An 8,978-nucleotide genomic window follows, 5' to 3' on the forward strand; every position below is an offset into this window, starting at 1 on the left:
AGGATTATGATGGGGAAATGTGCTAAGTAACAATCTTGTCAGGAAAGTGGGTTTGGCAGCAGTCTATAATCAAGAGTGCATTACATCCTGAAAATGGACAAAAACATTTTATTAAGTTGTCCCCTATGAGTACGTCTAGGGGGAAAAAATATTGTATCTGATAAAACATTTAAATAGTACACAAACATTATATTCCGTGAGAAAAAGAAGAGAGACATAACTCCTATGACAAAAAATGCACTTAAGCATACTAAATGTAAAAATGTTGTACATGGACAAAAGATTCCATTCTTCAAATACCAGAGAACAGAACACAAACAAAGGTGTCGTTTTTCTCATAATGCAAGAAAACTGGTCATCGGTCAAACAGGAAAAACTTGAGAGCCTTCAGAGCATGCTCAGCTCGATGAGACGTCCCGCAAACACTCCCAACGTGCCGATGAGACACACGGCCATGAAGACACACAGCAGAATATGATCCAACACCATGGCCACAAACTTCCACTCCTCAGCAGCCTGGAAAGAACAGGGACAACATGTCAATACACGCATAGCTACACTCATACATTAGAGATGTTTTCTGTGTGAGACAATTCATCACATTGTTGGACTCCTCATCGGATTTCATGGTTTCTGCGATGTACTTGACCCCTTCGATGGCGCTGTGCACGTCAGGGTTCTTGGTGATGGGCGACTGGTAGGGAACAGAGGTGGTCTGGTTGCCAGAGATGTCGGAGATGTCCATGTCGGCACCGTAGATGCTTTTATTCTGTTTCTCTTTGCCTGGGCGCTTCATCGTTGAAAAGAACATAATGTTGGGGATAGTTTGAATAAAAACCTGCCCGGGAAAAAAAAAGACAAAGGATCAACACATTTGTCAAGGAGTGTACAGCATCAGAGCAGTGGGATCTACGACAATCTGTTGTAGTACCACTAGATGGCGATGTAATGCAGAGTGAAAATGGTTAGGACTCGTTTTCCAAGGCTTGGAAATGTGATGGATTCATTTGTTGTTGTTCAGCTCTCCAGTCAAAAGGATCAGTCATCAAGCGCACTCCTAGCTGAACTCACCTTGCGGACCCAGTCTGGCATCGTGTGGGTGCTCGGGGACCGGTGGTGGGTGTTGATGACAATGACAGTGATGATGATGGAGGCGATGACGAAGACCATGGTGAAGAGCATGTACTTCCCAATGAGCGGCACAGCACTGGAGGTGGAGGGGATCAGCTCCACAATGACCAGCAGGAACACAGTCAGAGACAGCAGGACGGAGATGCTGAGAGTCATCTTCTCCCCTGGGAGACACGGCAAAGCATCTCTGTTAACATCATAACTGGATAATGTTCATTATCAGGGACTCTAAAAACCCTATATAATGATATCATTATAATAAATAATCATCACATTATATTCAAATGTTATATTTCTTCAGCTGCCCTGGTCAAAACTACATTTTGAGGGGTCACTGGGCAAAAAGATGGGAAACTCATAGATGTATTATATTTATCTATAAAATTTGGCTTTATTGATTCTGGCCTCGTATTGGCTTCCTATTTGTTTTTGGATCGATTTTAGGATTTTATTGATGTGTGGTAGTTCTCAGAGCCCGACCAGTGACTAAAGGGGATCATGCTTTTTGCTCCCAAATTCTGGAACAGCTTACCACCTGAGATCAGACATGTTACATCTGTTCCTGCTTTTTAATCGCCTCTTAAAACACTCTTAAAAGGTTTTCTTCCCTATATGAATTTTATTTTAATGTTTAACTATCTGAAATAAAAAGCTTTTATTGAATGAAGAATTGTGTTTTATTCTATTCATAGCTTCTATTTTCTTGTTCTCGTAGTTATTTGATCCTTTAGTGACGCACTTCATTACGTTTGTGAAAAGTCCAATCGATTAAATGTTATTCTTATTCTAATTCTAATTCTTATTCTAATTCTAATTCTAATTCTTATTCTTATTCTTATTCTTATTCTTATACTTCCTCTTATTCTTGTTCTTATTCTAATTCTTATTCTCATTCTTATTCTTATTCTTATTCTTATTCTTATTCTTATTCTTATTCTTATTCTTATTCTTATTCTTATTCTTATTCTTATTATAATTCTTATTCTTATTCTTATTCTTATTATAATTCTTATTCTTATACTTCCTCTTATTCTTGTTCTTATTCTAATTCTTATTCTCATTCTTATTCTTATTCTTATTCTTATTCTTATTCTTATTCTTATTCTTATTCTTATTCAATAAGACATTCTGTGTGTTTTCTTTGCAGCGTCTGAGCTTGAAACGACATATTGAAGTAATTGTGAAAATGGAGTAGAAAATGTGGAGCAGTCACATCAAACAGTATTCTCAGTTTTCTCAGGGCGCCTCCAACATCCAATCTCATTATTACGCTGCCACATGGGAGAGCTGTTCACACAAGCCTGGTTTATATGAGTATGGTACATACAATATATACTTTCTCCATCATTCAATAAGTCCTCCTCTAAAAACACAATAACGGCACTGTGCACCTTAGACTGAGAGGCTATTTTTTTTTTTTTACCTGATCAACAATAGAGGAAGTAAACGGATTTTGACACCATTTCACACAAGTAAAAGGAGAGACATGTTGTTTTTGTTGTTCGGTAAGAGCTGTTATCCCCGAGAGAGTTTCTTTCGGCACAAGCTTCTCCTTCAGCTGTACACCATCCTGTCAGCGGCCATATCAGAAACAGGTATCGAGTGATGTATTATACATTAAAGCAAAGGCCTGCTTCTCAGACATGACAGCACAGAGGGACTCTGGGTAATGAGGCAGACCTGCACACTGGGAACGCGGCCAGATGTGCACAAGAGCGGTGCAGTTCCTGTTGCGGCCAGTGTAAATACCACTGAGACTGACGGGCTCCATTAAAGACGAGGATTTGTCGAACATGTTATCAGTGAGTATCATGAACCCATGGATGATAAAGAAATGAGCCATCACTGAGATTTACAGGGGATTGAGGGTATATTCAATTACCCTGGTTAGGACTCGCAGTTTCTCTAAGCTAAGCCAACTGTCCGTTAGACGTGGTGTCAATCCTTTCTTAAAACTCTTGCTTTCCCAGAACATCTTCCTTTCAGTTCTTGTAAACAACTGGAGAATGTAAAGCCAAATCAAGCACAGCCTGGTTATATCAGATGTTACATAACCTGTATCTTATGAACTGGAAAGTACAGAAATAAATTGCTACAGGATGAGTAACTGGCTCAGAGACAACGAGATTTACAAGCAATAGATGCAATTTATGACATCCTGCAAAAATATGAAGAAAATGATCTGTGTGTGCATATGAAGACAGAAGATATTAAATATCAACAAAGAGAGAGAGCTGTGCCTTATACAGTATTGTCTATTCAAGAAGGAGGATGATGGACGGTTTAATCCCATTTTACCCTTATGGGTTTGTTATTATGACTTTCTCCAAGTAGGTTATGCTTTCGCCCCGGTCTGTTTATTTGTAAGTTGGTTTGTTTTTAAGCAAAAATACACAAAAAGTGTTAAACGAATGACCACTCAACCATGATGGAAGGATGTGGTACGGGTCAGGGAAGAAGCCATAACATGTTTGTGCAGATCTGGGAGACGTGATGTCATAATCGCACTACCAACCGATAACTTCATATCCCTGTGAAAGAAAACAAAGTTGAAAACGGCAGGTCTGTCAACATACCAGAGTCAGTGGGGAGGTAGAAGACCAGGCCGGTCAGGAAGGAGAAGAGCATGCAGGGGATGATGACGTTGACGATGAAGTACAGAGGGAGCCGCAGCATGAGGAAGTGGTAGGTGATGTCCAGGTAAGGTGTTTCTGGGCAGCAGGCATAGTAGACCCAGTGCTTCCAACCCCGGAAATCCTTCATCACCCACTCTCCACTTTCCATAAAGTTACTCAGGTCTGGGCGATCACTGTCCTGATGAAAAGAAACATTAAACAGTTTGAGTTAAGGATGATTCTTTAAAGTTCATGTTGGCTGTCTTCCTCTTTTAAAAAAAAATAATAATTTCTACTGTGTATAAGCTTGTTACCTGTAGATGTGATTGCATTAATCTCTCTGTAAAATGCCAAAGAGATTACATTTGGTAAGCTGATTTTGTACTCTGACTTGTGTGTGGGTTCAAAGGGTTGTTTAATAGGGAAATGGAAACTGTGTTTGTTGTGTGTCTACATCCCACACTCCCTGATGAAGGATTGTTCAAAATGATTCGCAAAGTTTGTTTCGAGATGACGTGGCATCATGTTAAACCATTGGTTTTTCACAGTACACTATTTTAATGGGTGAAGGAAAAGTTATTGTTATTGAAGTTAGCTATACAAAATGAGAAAAACACTCATTTTGTCTTTCGCCCAGAAATAGTTGAGAAGATTGAAACCACTCTGTTGCTACAGTTGCAAGATGGTTAGCCTAGTTTAGCTTAACAACAGGTGAAAGGTAACCTGCCTCGTCCAATGGTTAATAAAAGACATGTTTCCCCACACAACTGCAATTTGTTGTTTGGTTATTTAAAAAAATCCAAGATGTTTTTCTGAAAAAGTTCAGTTGAGGGGCGATGCCTGTGCAGAGCCTGCAGGAGGCTGGATGTGACTTATTTATTCTGCAGTGGAAACAGCGTAGTCTTGTTTATAGCAGATCAACACCAACGCCAGCGGGAACCAAAAGCTCTCGAATCTCTTTCTTTTTCTATGTTGACATCTTGATCGGAATCCTGCAATGGCCCCTTTTTTACATCCTGAGATATTTGTATACTTTAAGTTATTTTTTTCTTTTCAGTTTCGGATCTGTTCCTTGTTAGAAACATACCAACACTCACACTGATTCGCTCACTCCGACACTCTTTACACATTTAACCAGGGCCGCTGAATTGAGCCCCATGAGGGGTTTTAGGAGGGTTGAGCCATCTCAGTGGTATATTTTGCCCCCTCTATTTAATTAACCTGTTTAGGTGACGTCCTCTGATGTTGACAGCGATTTGTTAATTAATTCAGAAAACCTGCGCTTCAGTGCCACTTCTTATACGAGTGATTTTTTTTCTTTTATTTTGAAAAAGTAGCCTTGTATTGCGTTCACCAAGCATTTCAAGGGTATTGGATTGTTAAATTGATGATTAAAATATTAGGTTCAGCTTTAAATAGTCCAATCAGCTTAAATGACAGATATGAGAGTGGTGTGAATCCTCTCATCTATATCACCAGAATGAGAATATGTGTGTTTCCCAACATGCAGAGCTTCTCCCTTTGAGACACGTGTGACGGGAATTACGGGATTGACGACGACCAGGTTTCCATCGTAGGTCCAGGTTCCCAGCTTCATGCTGCAGTTCTGAAGGTCAAAGGGGAAGTGCAGCACAATGATTTCACAGTAGCTCTTGAAGATGGCAGGCGGGTTCCACGTGATCATCCCGGTGTACTCCAGCAGCACTTTGGTCTGGTGAACGATGGCAAAGTCACCGTCAGCACTGCGGGCACAGAGAGACACAGGCAGCATCATCAACAGGGGGTGGGGGGTGGGGGGGGCAGTAAGTTAAATGTTAACGTGGGGGGACATATCAGTGCCGGAGGGTGGGCTGCCGCTGCTGTCACACTGCCCAGCCAACCAGCGCTCAGGACGGCACAAGTTGTCGTGGCAGTGGAGGTAGTTGTCAGGGAAAAACAGCAGTGTGTAAGATGCAACATATGGTGCGGGGAAGGAGGGTGATTTGGGGGTGGGTGGGGGATGGGGGGGTGGGGGGTGCAATGCAGTGGCCAGATTTAGCCTGATGAAATCCGAGCTTTCACACGCTCCAGACTGGAGCCTAGGAAAGTGTGATTCCGAAACAACGCTGACAGGTGGGCTGATTGTTCGGATGCTTCTGGTCACGTAAAGCTTAACGTAATGAAAAATGAAAGGATTTGAGAAAAAAACAAAGAGCTACAGGACACGGATCAAATATAGCCCGGTGACATACTTGTTGTAGAGGACCAGGTCAGGCCGCCAAATGTCAGTGGAGGGAACTCTGATCTTTTTGATGCCACCGTAATCCTCCGGGTTCCACTGCAAGTTCACATCTTTCCATTGCTGAGAAAACACAAGCAGAGCAATAGATAGTACATTATTTTATTAGAGCAAATACAAGCTGAAAACAGCATGCACACATGGATACAACAAGTGAGGACATATTCTTTAGAGAAGATTATAATTTAATTTAAATGGGGCTTATCCTAAATATCCTCTGTGACCTTTTCAAACTCAAGGAAGAATGATGCAGCTCATATCTTTTATCATAATCTCACTAAACGTTACTGATTTAGTTTGAACATCAGTTCAAGCTGGTCTCCTCATGACAAAAGTCTTCATGAGGAGAGCAGATGACCAGGATGCGCAACTTTGACTTAATCCTCGATTGATAAGATGGCACAAAAAAATGTAATGCATTTCAATGCAGTCAATCAAATAAGCTCAATATTGTGCTTTAACATTAGTCATTATGCTTAATTGTCGTGACTTATCAGTATTTCTTTGTAACTCTTCAAGTCTATATTGAGCATGACAGAAATAATTAATGTCTAGGCATTGATGAATAGTGAGAAGCATCATAATATTTATTTTTATTTTTGCTTCCATTTTTATTAGTACATAATCTGTCATATAAATGTGATATAACAATGATGCGTATATAAAAAAAGAACATATTAACCGAACCTGTTTCAGTCTCACATTGCTGCTTACGATCTGGTTGACCTCGTCCTGTGGATGCAGAGGAACGTATTCAGACAGTTGATGTGACAGTGAATCTTAATGATGCAGTCTGATATGTGTGTGACATGAGTCCTCACCACGCTGATGAGCTGGATGAGCTGCAGGCCCACAGTCACAACCACCGGTTCCTTGAAGTGGTTGACAGGACGGACAACCTTATTGTAACCGGTGAAGAGAGTCTTAACTAGATTTGTCTCATCAGTGGAGCACCAGGCAGCACCTAAAGCAAACAACACACAGCAGGTACATGTGTTCAGATACAGTTGGTTATTTGTTTTGGTAGCATTTGGATAGTGAAATGATTCTTTTTGGGGGGAGGAAGGCGTCTGACCCTTCAAAGATCCTCCTGAGTGTGTTGGAAAAAACTTGTGTTGTGCCAAAGTCGAATATTCCTTTAAGAACATGTGATACTTGAGGTGAGTTGATTAACCATGAGCTGAAAATAAATGTGATAGTGATAGGGTCATACTACAGGTGTATGACGTCTGTGTGTTTGTGTGTGTGTGTGTGTGTCTGTGTGTGTGTGAGAATTGCATTCAAGCACATGTTCACAAACACGTAAACTGTCGTCAAAATGTACCATGTGTATATATAACCATGTCTATTCACTGTGTCGGTTCTGGAGTCTAAATTTGGCTTCACTGCATTCAAACATGTGAAGGCCCCCCAGTAAAGGCGACGTTAATAGACATATCCTCTCCGCAGCACATCCGTCACAAGCTAGAGCAGGATCCTCTTTCAATTTTCAGCTGACCTTGAAACGGAGGTCATTTTACAGCGAGATGTTGTTTGAGTGGTTGAATTCTCCAGTCGCTTAACTCGCTAAACTAAGGAATCGCCTAAACATAATTCTGCAGGGGACTTCAGCATATGGAGACCAACAGGCAAAATTGGCTCATTAGTTATGTTTGTTGAATTGGATCAGCTTACAGTGACCCGGGAGCAGTTTCATCGATCACAATTAATACAGAGAAGGGTTAGTATTTTCTTTTCTAACTTTTTCGAACTAAATTTCACTTGAAACACGAAAGCTTATTCAAATATAAATGCTATGTCTATGCAGGTGATCAACACACATTTAAAGTTTTAAAGTTTTTCTGTGAGTTAGGTTCTTACCTGCTAGAATGAGCAGATGCAAAATGAAAAACACAGTGTTCATGCTTGCCACCGAATCCAAAAGCACGATCCAACTTCAACACGCTGTCCGTTGATCACCTGAGAATTAAAAAGCTTCGGCCCACCAAAAACATTCCTTCAGCACCGGCAACTGACTTAATGCAAAACCTCCAGACCCTCCACTGGCAGCCTCAGTGTTATTGTGTGGCAGCGGATGTGAGTGACTGGCTGCCAATGCTTGTCATTTGAGAGGGTCACATACTTTGTCATCTGTTATGATCAACATGCCAAGGTAATCCAACACTGAAATATCCCATCGTGAACTTGACCACACACAACAAGGAGGTGCAGAGACGCAACACATGCGCACTGCCGTCAGCTGCTCTTGTGTTAGGAATTAAAGATTTAAAGACGAATGCTTCAGATCTTAACGTCCAAATTATTAGACTCTTTAAAAAGTGTCTCCAATTAAATTACGTATTTAAAGCTGCGGTCCTAGAATATCACATCACCTCCATTAATAATAAATGTTCAATGAACATTTATATTGTCTATTACTCAGAATTGCGATTTTTTAAATTTCCTACAAACCTTAAGAATGAATGGATAACTAAAATCTTAACTATATGTTTGTCTGTTCATAAAAGATTTAAAAGCATTAAACACTGTAATTATAAGTTGTTTGGAAGCTCTACTGGGGAAAAAACATTTCTCTGTCCATAAAACGACAAATCCCTAAACACAAACATTTTATTTAAGTCAAGTAGGATGAGATAAATTTAACAAACCTCAATTCCTAGAATTTAAATGAGGATGAACAGCAGTTTGGTGAGAGCGACAACAAGGAAAATGTGTTTACTTTATGTTGTTTGTTGAATATGTACTATTATTGTTTTATTATTTGATCAAATAAAAAACTTGGAATTTTCAATTCATGTTTAAGAATGATACAATTTTAATTTAAATCCTCTGTTCAGTGTAAATAAGCACATATGAAACACTTAATAAATGTTTAAAACACTATTAAATCATTGTGAGCAGCTATAAGGACATTTAAAGTGATGTATGTAACTATCTTGTTTATACAACTTTAC

The 8,978-nt window shown here is 39.9% G+C and overlaps 1 protein-coding gene across 1 annotated transcript; it reads right to left on the reverse strand.

The window, feature by feature from the left end:
* Window positions 1–92: 92 nt before the first annotated feature.
* On the reverse strand, window positions 93–8,103 carry LOC133967648 (acetylcholine receptor subunit alpha-like). Its single transcript, XM_062403224.1, has 9 exons — window positions 7,885–8,103; window positions 6,846–6,988; window positions 6,712–6,756; window positions 5,978–6,087; window positions 5,293–5,488; window positions 3,708–3,945; window positions 1,072–1,295; window positions 602–838; window positions 93–516 (listed from the first exon to the last, which is right to left on the reverse strand). The coding sequence occupies exons 1-9, from the start codon at window positions 7,925–7,927 to the stop codon at window positions 388–390; spliced, it is 1,365 nt and encodes a 454-aa protein (XP_062259208.1). The 5' UTR covers window positions 7,928–8,103; the 3' UTR covers window positions 93–387.
* Window positions 8,104–8,978: the final 875 nt, after the last annotated feature.

This window comes from Platichthys flesus, chromosome 13 (genome assembly GCF_949316205.1).
Source record: "Platichthys flesus chromosome 13, fPlaFle2.1, whole genome shotgun sequence".
Taxonomy (NCBI): Eukaryota; Metazoa; Chordata; class Actinopteri; order Pleuronectiformes; family Pleuronectidae; genus Platichthys; species Platichthys flesus.

Bases quoted from the DNA above. Each gene is read 5' to 3' on its own strand.
- LOC133967648 (XM_062403224.1), bottom strand. From the start codon at position 7,927: ATGAACACTGTGTTTTTCATTTTGCATCTGCTCATTCTAGCAG. The intron at 839-1,071 runs GTGAGTTCAGCT...TTTCCCGGGCAG, and splicing joins TGCCAGACTGGGTCCGCAAG to GTTTTTATTCAAACTATCCC. The intron at 517-601 runs GTGATGAATTGT...TGTTCTTTCCAG, and splicing joins CCGATGAGGAGTCCAACAAT to GCTGCTGAGGAGTGGAAGTT.